This window comes from Anopheles bellator, chromosome 2, assembly GCF_943735745.2.
Source record: "Anopheles bellator chromosome 2, idAnoBellAS_SP24_06.2, whole genome shotgun sequence".
Classification (NCBI taxonomy): Eukaryota; Metazoa; Arthropoda; class Insecta; order Diptera; family Culicidae; genus Anopheles; species Anopheles bellator.
The window spans coordinates 1721076-1737983 of NC_071286.1; the positions used below are offsets into that span (position 1 = coordinate 1721076).

Genomic DNA, 16908 nt, shown 5'->3' on the forward strand with positions numbered 1-16908 from the left:
ACCGTGTGTTTGCAGAATGTATTTTGCTAGTGTCGGAGTTTGGGTTTTGATCGGATTCGCTGCCGCCCGGTGCTGCAGTGCCGTGACACCGGAACAACGATACTTTGAGACCCACTTCGTAGAGCCACCACCGCCGCCACACACGGACACGGATTCCAATGGCCGGAACGCCCTGCGCCTAGAGTACTACAAGTGGCCGAACGGAGTGGTGCCGTACACGTTTGCCGAGGGATTCAGTAAGTGGTGGTCCAGGGCTGGCTGGTATTAGCCAAACGCACCGACGAAACGCGTTTTGCCTCCCGTCTTGCAACAGGTGTCCACGAGCAAGCCGTCATTCTGGAGGCCATGGATGTGCTGCAGCAGCAAACGTGTGTCTACTTCATCCCGAAAACCCCGGACCAGTGGGAGCACATTCGCTTTGTGCGCTCGGATTGGGGCTGCGGATCGGTTATCGGGTACCGTCGCGGGCAGGGCGACCCGCTCGACGTGGCGCTGGACAACTTTTGCCTCGCACTGTCCGGAGCCATCCAGCACGAGTTGCTGCACGTGTTGGGTCTGTTCCACGAGCACACGCGCCCGGACAGAGACGACTATGTGGAAATATTTTGGGACAACATCGCACCAGGTGGGTCTGTGGCGCAATGGGACTCCCCTGGGGTGGCGATCTAATTTTTCGCTTTGCGCGCTCGACAGACGAACGGCACAATTTCTACAAAGGTTCGTGGGATTACATGGAAACGTTCGGTCTACCGTACGACTACGGCAGTCTGATGCACTATCCTGGCACACTGGGAGACACCGTTTTCATGGTATCACGCTGGAACGCTAGCATTCCTTTGGGGCAAACAGAAGGAGCCAGCTACTACGATCTGCAGAAAGTCCGATACATGTACCCGTGTTCGTGAACGCGGTCCGTGCGTTTGGTAAATACTTTATTTTCCATTGAGTATGATCGTAGTGCGATAAACAAGTAGAATCTTATCTTAATTTCAGGCGAATAAATATGTACAAAAATGAAAAATAAACGAACTAGTGCGCTGCGGCCACAAACCACACGTTGAGCACCTATAGCCGCGACTTCATTTTTTCCAACAACGCAACCAAACAATCGTGCTGTGTGTCCACCTGTGTGACCTCCGCCAAGTGTTCCGTGTAGGAAAGCACGGTTTGCTGAAAGAAGGCATAACGCAGCATTAGTGGTCACGCGCATCCCGCCGTGTATGTTTCCGCCTCTCTTACCAGCTGCTTGCCGTCGAGGACGTGCCTATTTTTGACCGTCAGGTTCCACAGATTGTACGCCAGGGTGAACATTTTATCCACCGTCAGATCGGCCCCGGTGATGATCTTCAGAAACAGATCGAGCGCGAGCTGCGACTGAGCGCGGGGCGCGTTCGCGTCCAGCAGTAGCTTTAGCTGCTGGAGCAGCTTATCGCAAACCGAACAGCACAGCTCGTTCACTTCGGCGATAAACTTCGGATCGGAACCGTACAGTTCGTCGTTCGAGATTACGTTCACGATGTGGTACGGATACACTTCCTGGGCAGCCACGGAGAGAAAATCGAGCACATGCAGATAGATGTTGGACAGCGTTGTGGACGAGCTCCCTTCGAACGGATAGTTCGGCACAACGTCAAGCAACAGCCGGAGCAAATACAGTACACCCTGCGTCGGATTGTCCTGCGAGTGAGGGAGAGTGAGCACCGTTTGAAGCTGAAGCCACCACACGGACGTCGGGCAGGGGGTCTTACCGGCACAATGACGAGCGTGGAAAGAAAATTAACGACGTACGTCTTGAGGAATGCATCGCTCGTTTGCATTTTTCCGTCGATTTCCATTGCACGCGGTACTTCGGGAATGAGATTGAGGGCCGCTTCGAAACACGAATCGGCCTGCTGGAGGCACACATTAAGCAGCGCCACCTGGCCCGACTGCAGATACAGCTCCATGCGCGTCCGCACGTCAATGATCGACGGAATCGTGATGAAGCAATAGGCGGCACACGCCTTCACGAACGCACCCGTTTTCTGCGTGTGCTGACCGCGCACGATGCGGCGCGTGCTCGTCGCCAACCGATTTACGGAATGGATGAGCGTGGAGAGGGCCGAATCTAGGTTGGAAAGAACCGAGCGGGCCTCCACGTAGAATGCCAGTTGCTGCTCAAAGTCACGCCCAAAGTCGACCTTCCGGACGAAGTGACAAATGAGACCGCTTATCTGGCGCCGTTCATCATCCCCTGTGAGGGCACTGTCCAAACAAATGGTCAGAAAGCGGAAGCACACGGACCACCAGTGATGGCGGGGGGTACCTACTTTACGGAATCATTCAGCACTCGGCTTATGTGCATGAGCGCGTTGGTCACGACCGGATCATTGATGATCATCGTATCGCTGGCCGATGCGTTGCGGTAGCTCGTAAGGATGTTCTTGCAAACCTCCAGCTTGGTGGACTCTTTTTGGAACAGGTCGAGCAGGGGAAGAAAGTTGTCCTGCAATGATGATACCGATGAAGAGCTCCATCCGCACAGAATCGACAACGGGAACTACTAACCAGCGCCATGATGCCATGAATGTCCTGTGCATTGGAGACGATCTTGTCGACGATCACTTGCAGCTCGTGGTAGTGCTGTTCATAGGCCCGGTTCGGGGCCATGTGCTGTAGGATGTCACCCATGAAGGAGTCGATTTCTCGCAGCTAGAAAGCAAAAAACAAACCCCTATCAGTATCCCTTCACCGAGGCCACCGTCACAGGTCCGTATACTCCAAAGTGTTGGCTCGTGTACTGAGCCCACATTTCTGCGCACTGAATGTACTCCTCGACGCTGCCCATGCTGCTGATCGTTTTCCAAGCGTTCGCCAGCACCGTGGCCCTCTGTTCGGCCGGTGGCGGAGTGTGGCCGAGAATGCTGCCCAACAAGCGCAACAGTTGACCCCGCGAAAGGCCCTCCTCCGACACGGCCGAGAGCGTTTGCACCAGCTGAGCAGCCCGCACGGCGATGAATTCCGAGCGAAACGACTGCAGCATCGACTGGAGTAAGAGCGCTGGATTTCGCTTCTCCTTGCATCGCTGCATAATCTCGTCGAGCTCGCTGTCGGTGGTCAGGATCGTGACGCCTTGCAGGATCCAATCGAGTGCCGGAAGGTAGAGCGCAATGTAACCGTTCAGTGTGACGCGATGCCGAGCGATCTCCGACCGGATGCCACCGTTGAAGATCGTGTGATAAACCGTCAGTATGTCGTCCAAGTTTTCGCGTATGTACGTCCGATCGAGCGTAAGTCCCATTCCCACGCGGCACAGGTAGCATCGTGCGTAGATCGCCACCAGAGGGTCGCCGATTCCGCGTATCATTTTCGTGAGCCGGCGCAACGCCTGGCTAAACTCGTCCCGTGCCAGAAAGCTGTAGCAGCGGAGTATGGCAATCTCGACGTACAGCCGGGGCAGCAGTTCGCGGATCGACGCGATTTTGTAGAACCAGTTGGCGCACGTCTCTTTCGCCGATTCGGGCACCATTTCCGGGGTGAAGCTCTCGGGCAGGGACGTCGCTTCGCGCGTCCCCGGGTGCACGTACTCGGCCTTCGTGCGCAACCGTTCGTACACGAGCCGACCGAAGATGTCGAGAATGTCGGTGATCAGGACAAACTTTGACGGGTAGAACTGGATGACGGACGTGTCGGAGAGCAGCTTCGAGCACTGGATCGCAATCTTGAGCGCTTTCACGCGCTGATCCTGATTCCACGCCTGCACCAGCTCGTGGTTCAGCTGCTCGATCTTCACCACGTACTCCTGCTGGGACAGATCGAGCATCTGGCGCACGGAACCCTCCTCAAAGTCATCCAACTGTTCTAACCGATGTTTGACCTTCTCCGACATTGTCGTTTGCGGTTTGATGGTTTCTCCCCCGGTCAGAAAGCTCGTCACGATCGACAGCTTCTCGGAGGTTGTGTAGCGGTTGAGGATCGCCCCCCGGCGAGCGACCCATGGTTCGATCAGATCCATTTCCAGCAAGTTGGTCGGTTCCTTCGCTGGCTTGCCCGCGCCCGTCACGGTCGGTACCGACGCGACCGTTAGATCCTCCATCTCGGCCACCATCCGCGAGAGTGGGTCTTTGCCCAGTGAAGTTTCCTGCTGCTTCGCGAACTGGCTCAGCGGATCCGAACCGTCGAAGGCGAGACTGAGCGGATCAAGCGACAGTGTGGCGGCTGTCGGTCCCATGGGATGCATGACCGTTGCATTAGCCAGCGGTGTTTTATTCCTAGTACCGCGACATTCCAGAACCTAGCGGCCAAAAGGGGCATAGATGGCATGAGTTTGAAAGCAACACTGGTTGTCCTCCTGCGGCCGTACCGTTATCGTTGACTGTTTTAGTGGATGGTCAAATACTTTGAACTGATCGAGATAACGGCGGCACTCGTCCTGGCGACGGCGTACACAGATCCTGCGGGGGAAGCCATAGAAATCAATTGTGTTACACACACACCCATAGTGTTCTACTATCGATCACGTACCATTCCGCGGACATCCTGCGATGTGAACTATCAGGACGCAGCTGCTGAACAAAGGCAAAGATATTGCCTGGACAAAATGTTTGTTCACCGGAATCTGAACACCTTCACTGATAACATTGGTTCTGTTTTGAAAGAGACGGCACTACAGCGAAATGTCATTCGGTGCAAGTTTGCGTGCAAGAGGGGCCATCGGTAATTTGAATCGTAGATTCGTAGGCCGATTTGATTCCAAACATTTAAAGCGGCCGATTGGCGGTGATTGTGAAAATCCATGGCCAATTGTACAATCAATTATGTCGTTTGTTGGCTATGACTGCTACCAGCGACGCACAATTCGACATACTGTCTTGGGCTGAACCTCTTTACACAGCTGCCAGCTGACAGCTGACAGCTGGCAAATCCTCGGTGAGTGTGTGAGTGACTGAACAGACGAACCGTGAACGAGACGACGAGTTGCAGTGTCAGTTCATTGTTCGCAGAAATGGAATGTCGGTCGTTGGTCGAGTTGTAGTGCGTAGCGTTCGCCAAAATTGTGTTTCTCGTTCGGTTGCCGTCAGTTTTTGGGTTTCGAAACCGCATCCCTAGTCTGCTGGGCAAACCGAGACACGGTGTGTCTGTTGTGTGCGCGTCGCCAGCCGCAGCCATCCGTGAGGAAGAAACCCTAGCAACAACGTAGCCTACTACTACGCTTCAGTATTATTTCTGGAAAGTCGGATTCTATGAGTAGGTAGGTACACTGCGAAACGAGCTTAGTTGCCAGAACTGTAGGAATAGTGGATGGTCCGTTTTAGTAAAAGAACCAATTGCCTCCCCCCGAATCTGGACAGTGCACAGGAATTTTTCATCTGTGTTTGTGTGTGTGTTTCGGGCGACACTAAACGTGTGACAACGTCCGTCCATCGGCGAAGGTAGAACACCTTTTAAACGGGAAGGAAACGAAACGTCGACCGTTCGCTGGGTGTCCTTCAAGGTTATTGGCATCGAAGCGCAGATTAACGGCCGTGTCTCGTCTCCTTGGAGGGCTCCTTGAATAGGCGCAATTTGCAAGACCGACCCCGCACTGAGAGCTGATTGCGCCAAATCGCTTGTCCGGAAGCCGGTGAAAACCCGCACATGCCAACCAACGTTAGGCGCAAGGAGAAGGCCGGAATTGTCACGTGTATCCGATAGGCAAAGGCGCGTGCAATCATTGCAGCAGGCGGCGCGACAGTCCTTCTTTTCTTGTCTTGTACGAAGTGATGCAAACGATACCCAACCCAACAACAACATTAGCATTTGCGGCGAGTGGAAGATAATTGGTATCAAATTCGTTCGTCGGATGGAAGCTGTTTACCGCTGCACAAGCGATAAGTCCTTGGGCAGGTTGGCACAACAGTGCACAACGGCCACCCGAACAGGTTTGGAGTTCATCTGGACCGTTTTTTAATGGTTTGTCCAGTTGGCAGACGGTTCGCTTGTAGCACATGTGAGCGCAAGGCAAACAATCTGAGGGAAACGCATAAAAAGTGGGAAGCGATTTCGGAACAAACTGCCAATGAAAATTGCGCTCTGTAGGTCACTCTCAGGTCGGCACCGATCGGAACGGGCATGGTTTATGACGAGCCAAACTCGCTTCCGATGATACGACTGGCGTTCGTTGGAAAGTGATCCGAAAATCATCTAGCTGCACCGAAAGGGGTGCTACACAGCATTTCGTCCGGTTGAAACCGAGAGCGAACTCGCACGACTTGTTGCTGCGAGCCACGCATCGATGACTCCACGCGCGCCAATCTGCGCCCCCCTCCTGGCACACATGCCTGAAGGGGGGCGCACACAGAAGCGTTTCAACGGAACAATGACCAGCAGCAGCTCCGCCCGTGAAGGGCTCATGGGAAAACATAGTTGTTGAACATCGCTGCAATGGCAGCGATGCACATCGAACGCAGGAATTAAAAAATTGTTCAATATAATTGACTGTGAACGAAGATTAAAACGAAGGGAATTGAAAACTGCTGCCGGTCCCAATCACCAGTGGAGCAACGAAATTATTAACAGTTTTCAGAACTAAATTGTTATCCTTTCGCCTTTCCCGGGTAAAACCAGTCTACTGCGATAAATCGTTATCATTCGCCAGCTTCCGGTAGTGCGGCGAAGTAGGCGTCTTTGCTTGCCCCGTCACTAACGGTTTATCGTGAGCGGCCCTCTTGAGCAATTGCACTAGCCTTCTAGTGATGTCTCTGGCGGCGACCAACGTCACCACTGAGTGGCCACCGCATTGTAATCAATCCCTTGCGTCGCCAACTAGTGATAGACACTAACCACTCCACGACGCACTCTAGTTCCTGTGTGCCCATTTTTTAATGCTTCTACAAACTGGGGCTATGCAAATCTGATTATGCCGACGGGGCCACAAAAAAACATCTCCACTGACCGGCCGCGGCCCCAGCGGGGGGATGTATCGTGCGGGCATTGAAAACAATACTAATTCCGTATGCATCCCAAACGGGTTGGGGCGGACGGCGGGGTCCGTCTGTTGTGCTGTTGCCGATGGTGAGTTTTTAATTACGGAAAGGTTTCCGTGCCACACTCCGACTGACCTACCGACTTCACGCCTCCAGCATCATAAACCACACTGGTGTGTGTGTTGGGTCGTGAAATGTCTCCTTGGATACGCGGTGAAAACTTGATTTTGGTCCCTTGTGCAAACCGCTCGGCCAAATGTGTGTTACAGCAGCTGAGGGAAACTCTTTTCCATCGCCTACCTCGTGTGCGTCGTTTACGCATGTTTACGCATGTGAAGAAACAAGCTGCAGTCGAGTTTGAGATCCGGGGAGCTTCACGTAACGACCGCTTTTTGCGACACACGCAATCAACCTGCGTTGGCAATGGACAGCCTCGTCGCGATTATGTTATTCGTAGCCGAGGCACATTTTCAACCTTCTCCGAAACGACGATTCTTATAATTTAATTGAACGCACGATGCTCTCTGGCATATCGTGGCTGGGTTTGTGATGGGTTAACTCTTTTTTGCCGTTTTTGTTCCCCACCGGAGAACGAACGACTTTCGCCGCTGCCAGTGCATGGTCTGCCCCGAGGTCGAGGACAGTTTGAAATCGGGCCGATGACTTAAAAGCGTCGCCTTTGGGGTGGGTCGGATGAGTCAGCACAGTGCGCGAAAATGCCTTGGGGCGAGCGACGAACGGCATGGTCGTATTTGTTTTGTTGAGCTATAAAATAATGTTTGCTCGGAAAGTTCGGTCCGCCATTTCGGTGGGTGGTACCTGTAATTTACACTGTAAATTGTGTAATAAATCCGCGTTGCAATTGCAAACCGCCATAGCCCTTAATTTAACTTTGAGTGGTGCCAATATTCGTGTGCTTTCGTCGCCACTCTGGAATGTGCCCAATGTGATTCGTTCTGGTTCGGCGGAACACCGACCTGTAATAAAGTAATTGAATTATCTTTAAGCGGTGACACATTTACGGTTTCGCGCGAGCCTCAAAGTTTCGGAATGATTTGGTTGTGCCTGCCGTCGAAAAGAACAATACTCCATTCAGCCGATCCACCTTTGCCGTGTTCGCGTTTTGCGATCGACCGGATCCGCGTTGGGCTGGCTCGCGGCCAGCAACACGCGCCCGCGCGTGTTCGTATAGGAAGTCGCACTTTGTTCGACGTTGGCACCGTATCCTGCTCGTTCCGTTTCCTACCGCTCGGGAATTTGTTTACGTATTTTCTACTTTGCGGAGTATTCGGAAGGAAAATCTTGTGACGCAGCAGAAATGCCCGCCGAAATGGCTGGCTGTAAACACATTATTCGCTCACGAGGGTTTGTGTTTTTGCAAATACACGAAAGCGAAACACGTTTGTTGTGGCAGATCCGCTAGCTGCCGGGGGCCATCAGGCAGGGGGCCCGGTGGGGTGCATTTTGTTGATTGGCTGGCTGGCCGGTTTTTTCTTCGACGCTCTAAATATAAATATCAGCGCGCACAGGGCAACGTTCGTTCGGTGTCAACACACGCGGCCGCTGCCTGATTGCCTGTTTTCCACGACGCGCTGAGGGAAATCTATAAAATCTGGCATTTAAAATTGTGCGGAAAACAGATTTTTCACCGCAGAGCCAACTGTAGTGCGCACCCAAACGGACGTCTTGCCAAATCGCTGTCCAAAGTGTGAATCTTTGTCCCCGGTGTGCGACTGGTGAATATAAAAACTCTCTTGTGAACGGTGGAAACAGTTTGTGTAGCTAATCGTTTAGCGTGAACTGCGGTAATGTGTGATATACTTGCGGCCATTTCCTACGGCTACGGCTATCATCAGGAGCGGCCTAGAAAACGGGTCAAAATGTACGTACATTAGCACGTTATGTGACGGTTGCTTGTAGCAACCACCGGAGCCGGACGTTACTGCGATGCTCACACATGATGGACTCAGTAGGCATGGGATATTCCTATGCAATCGGTTCTGATTGACGGGAAGGAAGTTTGCTGGTTCTGAATCGGTTGTAAAATGGAATTGAATTGTGTGAAAACATTCCAAAGCGAAGCGCACACGCCCAACAACTAACGGCCACAATTTGTTTTCTTTCTTAGAAATATGACTATTCCGTCGAGACCAGCACCGCCGCCGCCGCAACAGCGTAACACAACCTCCACCGCTTCGCGCTACACTCCAACGACCGACTGGGATTTCTGTACGTTTGGTTCGAGCCCCGCATCATCACCCGGAGATGGCGGCCATCACCAGCAGCAGCAGCAGCAGCAAAAGAACGTGGTGAAGGCAAAAAAACCTCCACCACCGAGGCCACCACCACCGAAACTTCATCCGCCCAATCCGTCGTCGGCGATTCCGGCACTCAAAAAGCCGGCCCAACCACAATCGATAAACATTCTGTCGAGTCTGTTTGGCCAAAAGCGTTCCTCGAATGGCTCGGGTATTGCTAAGCCGGTACAGTCGTCAGTACAGAAATCAAGTTCCAGTTCCTGCGTGCCCATTAAGTTGCTGCCACCACCATCGGCACTCCCGTCCGGATCGAGCCGAGCGGGCTTCAATGTTGCGTCGTACGGCGGTACACTGTCGACTGCGGCCCCACAGAACGGTGGAGGATGCGCCGAGATGCAACTTATCACCTTCGACTCACCGCCCAGTTCGCCGACATTTACGCAGAAATCGTGCAGCGACTGCATCAGTGTCGATAGCTTCAGTTCCGACTCAAACTACTCGTCCCCGAACGGTGGCAACATGTCCCAAGCAGAGAGTGGTTTCGAGGACGATTTTGTTGCCAGTGGCGGCCGGGTGGGCTCGGGCGTTCCGTGGGGCGATGCCGCTTCTAGCCCGCGGTGCGGTGATCCGTTCGAGTCGAGCCACGCGGGAGGGGGCCCTCTAATCTATGCGCCTCTTCCGCTGACCACGGCGCAGATGCGGGCACCGTTGTTCAACAGCAAGCTTCAACAATCGGACTTTGTCGATCCACTGTGCAACGGACGGAGTGCGACGTCCAAGGTGCCGACGGTGTCAATGCCAACGATCATTAAACCTCCTTCGGCGGCGACGGCCACCGGAAGTCAAAAGTCCACCCCGGTGCATTCGCGAAGTGGTGACAGCGGCAACACTTTCCTTCAGCCAGCGAAAGGAGCGGCAACGTTCGTCGATCACTTCGCACCGGAAGTGGATGCTTTCGATTCGCTTCCCTCCTTACCGATGCCGACCATTCCACCGCCACCACCGCCCCAGTCCGTGGCAATCACGCAAACGCCAGCAGCCGTCGTCCACGGTGTCCAAGAAGAACCGTACGGTATTGCGTTGTACGATTTTGAAGGCGAAACGGTCGAAGATCTTTCACTCAAGGTACGTGTCTAGCGCACGATCACTCTCTCGCTTATTAATAGAACATTCACCAACCCGCCCCCAAAGTTGGCCTATCTAATATTATCCGTTTGTCGCGAGCATCATCAGCGATCGAGCCCAACGTGTATCTGTCTCGCCGTTTGGTTGGTTCCTTTTGTTTACACACAGTCTCTGTTCCCATTCCCCGGTGTACAGGTTAACGAGAAGATTTATCTGCTGCGACGATTAAACGCTGAATGGTTTATGGGTCGTGACCGCCGTGGCCTTGAAGGGATGTTTCCCGTTAGCTATGTCGATGTGAAGGTTCCACTTTCTGATGTGCCGGCCCCCGACCCGGCATCGAATGCTGCGGTGCCCCGCACAGCTCGCCAAAGTGACAAGGTGCGAGCACTGTATCACTTCGCGGCCGAAACAGCGGAAGATCTGACGCTCGTGGTACGTAATAGCGATCACACGATCAGCCAACGTGTTTCACTTACCGGCTTGCTTGTCCTTTGCAGGAAGACGATCTCGTCACGGTCCTGTACCAAATCACGCCCGAGTGGCTGTATGGTGCGGTCGACGGTCGAAAGGGTCAGTTTCCGGCCAACTTTATCGAGTACGTGCCGCCAAATTTACCGCCATTGCCGGCGGCTGGAGTGTAACAGCCGCGCGTGTGTATTAGCAAACCAAATACTACACCCAAAACGGATCGAATCTCGAGAATATTCCTACGGTCGGAAGGAGAATGCGGCGGTCCATTTTCTCCCCGCCGTACAGCAGACACACACGCACACATCACACCACACCTCACATTGGCCCCACATCACATCCGGTAAACCGCGTAGAAGCTGTGATTGAACGGGAACGAAGGAGAAGAAGCGTGTTTTGCTTGTGGCCATGATGACGGCAGTTTTTATAATGGTATGTGGTGCGCGAGCGGGTGAGCCATCGTTAGTTAGCTGATAATAGTGGTGATAAATAGATAAACAAACATATTTTCACTTCACAACCTGCCTCACCTGGCTGGCCGCTGTGTGCAAAATATTGGTACAACATAGAGAGGGAATGCACATTTAACAGAGTAGGGTTAAATTAGTACGAGAACGCGTGGAGGCCGAATTGTGTATTGTGTGGTCCTCGCGAAAGCTGGCCACAACATTCGGACTGTAGAAACTAAATTGTAAAGTACCCAAAAACACTACAACTAAAACACGATGCGCGGCTGCCCTCGGAACTTTTCGAAAAAGTGGGCCCGGCCATTTTTAGTGGCCACATTTTTCGGCCGCTCAATTGGGCGGCTGGTGTGATGGGCGATTTCGTGTGATTGTGCATTTTGTATTAAGCATTATTAATAAAGACATTTTTCCAAAAATTCTACACCGATGCAAACGTGGTAAAAAAAATGTGACAATAATTTTGAATTGCACCGGACGCGCACCGTTTCGTGACATTTCGGCACAGCATCCTTTGTCACATCAACAAGCATCCATTGCCATGGCAACCAGAGAAAGGACATGCGGAGTCCGCGCAGATGATGATAACAAAAGCATTTGTCAAAATGACGGCAAGAAGAACCTGAAAATCGATACTCCGAAATCTCATCTCACGGGATCGTCGTTCCGTTGTGCGCCAGGACCAGGATAAAACCGTTTGCGGAAGCTGGGACTGCAAGTGGCGTATTAGTCGTCGGAGGCACATCGCACGTGGACAAGTATGTCGTCTAAAGCAGGCAACCCCAAGGGCGGTGTCCGAGATGGTAATGGTTTGTGGTGCAAAAATGGAACATGGCTTTCGACTCACAGCTTGGTTGATGACCTCTCTCAACCGCTCTTCCAGAAGATCTCTCAACGGAATCCGTGGAAGTGCTGCGGGAACGGTTAAACACCATGAAACGGCTGATTGCCGAGCGCCAGAACAGCAGCAGCAGCAGCAGCGGATCGTCGGAGATGTGGAGCCCGCACACGCGGGCCTCCAGCTGCAGTGGCATCATCGATGGCAACTTTCTCAGCGTTGCCTTCGGCGGAGCATTGATTGTTATCCTTTCCGTGTCCGTTTACGCGTTCTACAATCTGTACTTCGCTGTGCTAAAGAAGTTCCCCTCACAGCACACGGAATTGTAAGCCAGTCCATCGGGCGGTGCCGGATCGCATAATTTTACCTATACCTAACATAATAGACAAATCTTCCTAATAAAGTGTCATAGGAAACTAGGAAATGTATGAAAATCTCCCCTTTTCCGCACACCAGGTGAGCTCATTCTCACTCTGGTGAGCCGAGCTCAGCATTCTCACTGTCTCGCTTCGTGAGATTAGAAACCGCGAAACGTCTCAAACCGTGTTTATATACGGAGACGCAGCCCATCTGAGCTTGCGAATTGTCAGATTGAGCATGCTGTTTGAAAACGTGTTGATTGCGATGCGGATTTTGGTGCTTTGGTAAAATTGGGTAGAATTTAGAAAATTGGTCCCAAATGACGCTCGGCAGGATGGGGCTGACGAAACAGTACCTAACGTACAAGGCGGCATCGAGTTTCAATATCATCGCAAGTGGCCGAGCCAATATCTCGTTCGTCAGCGTCAACGGCATCGATGGGCGGTACGTTGTGGTGGCCGCGGCCGAGAAGGTGATCGTGTGGAACATGAGGTAGGTGTCGAGCGGATTAATCTCCTATCACAGCGCCCCCCCTGTCTCACTGTGTCCCCGCTTGCAGGTTGAGCGAAAAGGTGGCCGAGTTTAAGCGCGACAAGCAGGAGGTCACACACCTGCGGGCAAGCCCCGATCAGAAGCACCTGGCCGTGGGGTACGCAGACGGTGTGGTGGAATTGTTCGACTTCGATAGCCAGCTGTCAGTGTGTAGTTTGGCCGCACACCGGTCAGCGGTCAGTGCGCTGAACTTTGATCTGCTCGGCCTACAGCTCGTTTCCGGTGCCCTGGACAACGATGTGGTCGTCTCGGACGTGGTGGCGCACGAAGGCAAATGTCGACTGTCCGGTCACACGGCCCCCGTTACTCAGGCGTGTTTCATGCAGCGCTACCAGGATGTGGTCGTTTCCTGTTCGAAGGACACCCAGATAAAGTTCTGGAATCTGGAAACCCAGTGTTGCTTCAAGACGATCGTCGATCACCGGACGGAGGTGTGGGGCATTGCTCTGATGCGGAACGATGATTTTCTCGTCTGCGGAACGGCCGATACGCAGCTCTCGGTGTACCGCATCGTCCCGCTAGCGGACGACCAACCGTCCACCCTACCCGGGGTGACCCCGATAGAGGAAGAGAGCACCGTCAGTCCGTTCCGCTGTACGGCCATCGGGAGCATTCAGCGAGCGGGCCATGGGCGCACCATCAACCTGGTGGCGGACACCAACGGTCAAGTGCTTGGGTGCCACGGTACGGACAAAAAGATCGAGCTGTTCTACTTCTGCACGATCGATGAAGCGCTGAAGAAGCTAACGAAGCGAATGAAGAAACTGAAAACCAAGGTCGGAACGGAAGACTCTCCGTCCGCTCCGGAAGCGCGACAGGTGGCGTTAACGGACGAAATCAAGCGGCTACCGTCGCTCGTGACACCGGAGAAAGTGAAGTCTTTCGATATGCTCCTCGGAAGTCGCAATGAGCTGCGCGTTTGCTGTACGTTTCTGAAGAACTTTGTGCAGCTGTCGTCGCTCGCTTTGGGCACGAAATCGGCGCAACCGGTCACGCTGCACACGGTGCAGAAGCAGGGCCACCCGTCGGAGGTGCGTAGCGTTTCGTTCAGCTCCGACAGCCTGGCGATCGCTTCGGGCAGTGCCGAGTCCCTGAAACTGTGGAGTCGATCGTCGCAAACCGTGCTGCGGACGGTGCCGACCGACGGTGGGTATGTCGTGAGCACGTGCTTCGTTCCCGGCGATCGGCACGTGCTGGTGGGCGTGAAATCGGGCCAGCTGCTGATCGTGGACATTGCGGCGGCCGAGATAATCGAACGCATCGAGGCACACGAGAAGGAACTGTGGAGCATCTCGCTAACGCCCGGCATGCACGGATGCGTCACGGCTGGTGGCGATACGACAGTTAAGTTCTGGTCATTCGAGCTCATTGGTGGGGCGGAACAGGGCGACGTAAAGGTGCTTTCGTTGCTGCACAAAAACACCCTCAAACTGGAGGAAGCGGTCCTGTGTGTACGCATCTCACCGAACGGCAAGTATCTGGCGGTGGCCCTGCTCGACACGACGGTCAAAATATTCTTCCTCGACACGCTCAAGTTCTACCTGTCGCTCTACGGTCACAAGCTCCCCGTGCTGACGATGGACATTGCGTACGATTCGTCGATCATCGTCACCGGTTCGGCCGATCGGACGATCAAGATTTGGGGCATGGACTTTGGCGACTGTCACCGTTCGCTGCTGGCCCACGACAACTCGGTGACGGCGCTGCAGTTCGTTCCGAAGACGCACCTATTCTTTTCCTGCGGCAAAGACGGCCGGGTGAAGCAGTGGGACGCGGACAGTTTCCAGAAGATCATCACGCTCGCGGGACACCTGGGCGAAGCGTACGATCTGGCCGTCAGCCCGAACGGCCGGTACGTCGTGAGCTGCGGTTCCGACCGCACACTGCGCCTCTTCAAGCGCACCGACGAACCGCTCGTCCTGCAGGACGCCCAGGAGGAGGAACGCGAGGAGCTGGAAAACGCGACACTGGCCACGGGAGAAGAATCCAGCGTGCCGGGGCTGCCGGGACTGCGGCTTCCGTCGAAGAAAACGGTCGGCGCGGAAAAGGGAGCCGAAAACATTCTCGAATGCCTCGAGGTGTGCCGGAAGTACGAAGCGGAGGGCTGCAAGGGCCCCTTGCCGCCGCTCATGTTTGCGTACTCTGTGGCCGACACGGGCGCGTTTCTGCTCACGGTGCTGGATCGGATTAGTGCGAGCGATCTGAAGGAGTCGCTACTGTTGCTTCCGTTCGCTGCCGTCGTCGAGCTGCTCGAACGCATACCGCCGCTCGTGACGAGCCGGCGCGACTGCACCCCGCTGCTGTGCCGGGTGGTATCGTTTCTGTTCTTCATGCACCACAAAACGATCGTGAGTCAGAAGCTGCTGGTGCCCGTCATCGAGAATATGTCCAAAACGTTGCACCAAGAGGTTAGTTCGCTGCGCGACATGATCGGTACCAACCTGCACGCCTCGATGATGCTGCAGCGCGAGCTAGAGGAACAGCAGGGTTGCGCCCTGTTCCGCGACGCCACCGTGCAGCGGCGCGATCGTGAACGTCGACGACGGAAGCGGGAAGCTTCCAAGCGAACTTTCGTGCAAATCACCACGTAGAGGAACCGTGGGAGCCGATTACAGTGTATTTCGATCGATGTTTCTCGTAAATACACGTTAATTAAGGTTATAAAACTATCTGCTCCGATCGCACCGCATTTACCGTCTCCGGCGATCTCGCTCGTATTCACGCTCCCTATCGTAGCCGCCTCGTGGGGGGCGATCTTCGAAATCACGATCACGTTCTCGTTCCCGGCGTCGCTCTCGCTCACGCTCTTCCTGTCGCTCATGGCGTCGATGTCGGTCACGTTCTCGCTCCCTAATGTCGCGCTCTTTGAAGCCTCGATCACGGTCTGCGTAAAGACTAAGAAAAGGACGAACGGGAACATTACACTCCGATGGGTCCTCCGGGCTCCCGTTTTACTTACTCTCGTCTGTCACGGATCCCGCCACCGCCACCGCGGTCACCTTCGGCTCGGTACCGCTCACGATCACCCCGCACACGCTCCCGCCCGTCTCGATCTTTCTCCCGATCGCGATAATTAGCTCCGTGGTCACCGCCACCACCACGATACCGATCGATGGGTGGCCTCTCGCGCGAAAGCGACCGATCACCCCGGCCGCCACCTTTGCTGCCCTTAACTTTGATCACCTCCAGCTTTTTCTCCTTGGCCAGTGGCGGGGCAGGCACATCGTCGGCGGCCTCGTCCTCGCTGGGCATCTCCTCGTCCAGATCGTCCTCGAGGGCCGACACTTTCGGTTCCAGGTCGTTGGTTTCCTCGAGCACGTAGCGTTTTTGGATGCGGGGCAAAATAATGTCACACACGCGTTCGTCGCGCAGCAACTCATCGATGAACTCGTCCATGTGGATCAGCTCGTACGCGCCCATCCGGTTTTGCTTGCGCAGCTTGCGGTTGTCGTTGTACAACGGTTCCAGGTACTTGTAGCAATCGAGCGACGACCCCGTGAGCCGCAGATAGAACGCCCCGAGTGCGCGCACGTACTTGAACTCCTCGTTCTTGATAAACTCCACCACAATGTCCTTTTCGGGTTGAATCTGTAGCATCTTCAGGGTGAGGCAGAGGAACGGCGTCGGCTTAATGTTGCCCCCGAACACGCCACCGACGAACCGCAGTTCCATCGCTTTGTCGACGAGCAGCTCCGCGGTAAGCGCGAAGCATTGCTCCTTCCAGTACTTCGAGTCGTAGATTCGGGAGCGGATGATTTTCTCGATCAGATACTGCGGGTTCGTACCGTGCACGTTCTTGGCGTCCTTCACCGTCCGGTTGGCCATCTTCGGTTGTCTGAAACTGCCGCCGCAGATCGGCAGACGCCGGAAAACACAAACAAAACAAACGCAACTGA

At 54.2% G+C, this 16908-nt stretch overlaps 6 protein-coding genes across 8 annotated transcripts; 4 read left to right on the plus strand and 2 right to left on the minus strand.

Moving 5' to 3' along the window:
• The first annotated feature begins 16 nt into the window (after positions 1-16).
• On the plus strand, positions 17-1137 carry LOC131211689 (low choriolytic enzyme-like). Its single transcript, XM_058205266.1, has 3 exons — positions 17-236; positions 314-625; positions 694-1137. The coding sequence occupies exons 1-3, from the start codon at positions 17-19 to the stop codon at positions 903-905; spliced, it is 744 nt and encodes a 247-aa protein (XP_058061249.1). The 3' UTR covers positions 906-1137.
• On the minus strand, positions 891-4600 carry LOC131208679 (VPS35 endosomal protein sorting factor-like). The gene is made up of 8 exons (XM_058201495.1): positions 4504-4600; positions 4343-4433; positions 2759-4273; positions 2548-2691; positions 2310-2485; positions 1749-2244; positions 1240-1677; positions 891-1170 (listed from the first exon to the last, which is right to left on the minus strand). The coding sequence occupies exons 1-8, from the start codon at positions 4515-4517 to the stop codon at positions 1066-1068; spliced, it is 2979 nt and encodes a 992-aa protein (XP_058057478.1). The 5' UTR covers positions 4518-4600; the 3' UTR covers positions 891-1065.
• A 387-nt stretch (positions 4601-4987) lies between these two features.
• Positions 4988-11681, plus strand: LOC131209121 (uncharacterized). Of its 2 annotated transcripts, none has more exons than XM_058202110.1 (4): positions 4988-5230; positions 9073-10327; positions 10523-10762; positions 10828-11681. In XM_058202110.1, the coding sequence occupies exons 1-4, from the start codon at positions 5223-5225 to the stop codon at positions 10969-10971; spliced, it is 1647 nt and encodes a 548-aa protein (XP_058058093.1). In that variant the 5' UTR covers positions 4988-5222; the 3' UTR covers positions 10972-11681. The 2 variants fall into 2 exon arrangements, with proteins under 2 accessions (XP_058058093.1, XP_058058092.1); XM_058202109.1 differs by lacking the exon at positions 4988-5230 and adding an exon at positions 8753-8826.
• A 217-nt stretch (positions 11682-11898) lies between these two features.
• On the plus strand, positions 11899-12506 carry LOC131210922 (uncharacterized). Of its 2 annotated transcripts, none has more exons than XM_058204242.1 (2): positions 11899-12065; positions 12146-12506. In XM_058204242.1, the coding sequence occupies exons 1-2, from the start codon at positions 12023-12025 to the stop codon at positions 12427-12429; spliced, it is 327 nt and encodes a 108-aa protein (XP_058060225.1). In that variant the 5' UTR covers positions 11899-12022; the 3' UTR covers positions 12430-12506. The 2 variants fall into 2 exon arrangements, with proteins under 2 accessions (XP_058060225.1, XP_058060226.1); XM_058204243.1 differs by having other exon boundaries at positions 12149-12506.
• Positions 12507-12794: 288 nt separating this feature from the next.
• LOC131208585 (WD repeat-containing protein 3) lies at positions 12795-15649 on the plus strand. Its single transcript, XM_058201383.1, has 2 exons — positions 12795-12952; positions 13020-15649. The coding sequence occupies exons 1-2, from the start codon at positions 12795-12797 to the stop codon at positions 15601-15603; spliced, it is 2742 nt and encodes a 913-aa protein (XP_058057366.1). The 3' UTR covers positions 15604-15649.
• LOC131208586 (pre-mRNA-splicing factor 38) lies at positions 15620-16852 on the minus strand. The gene is made up of 2 exons (XM_058201384.1): positions 15972-16852; positions 15620-15907 (listed from the first exon to the last, which is right to left on the minus strand). Exons 1-2 carry the CDS (start codon positions 16835-16837, stop codon positions 15703-15705), a joined length of 1071 nt encoding a protein of 356 aa, XP_058057367.1. The 5' UTR covers positions 16838-16852; the 3' UTR covers positions 15620-15702.
• Between the last annotated feature and the right edge of the window lie 56 nt (positions 16853-16908).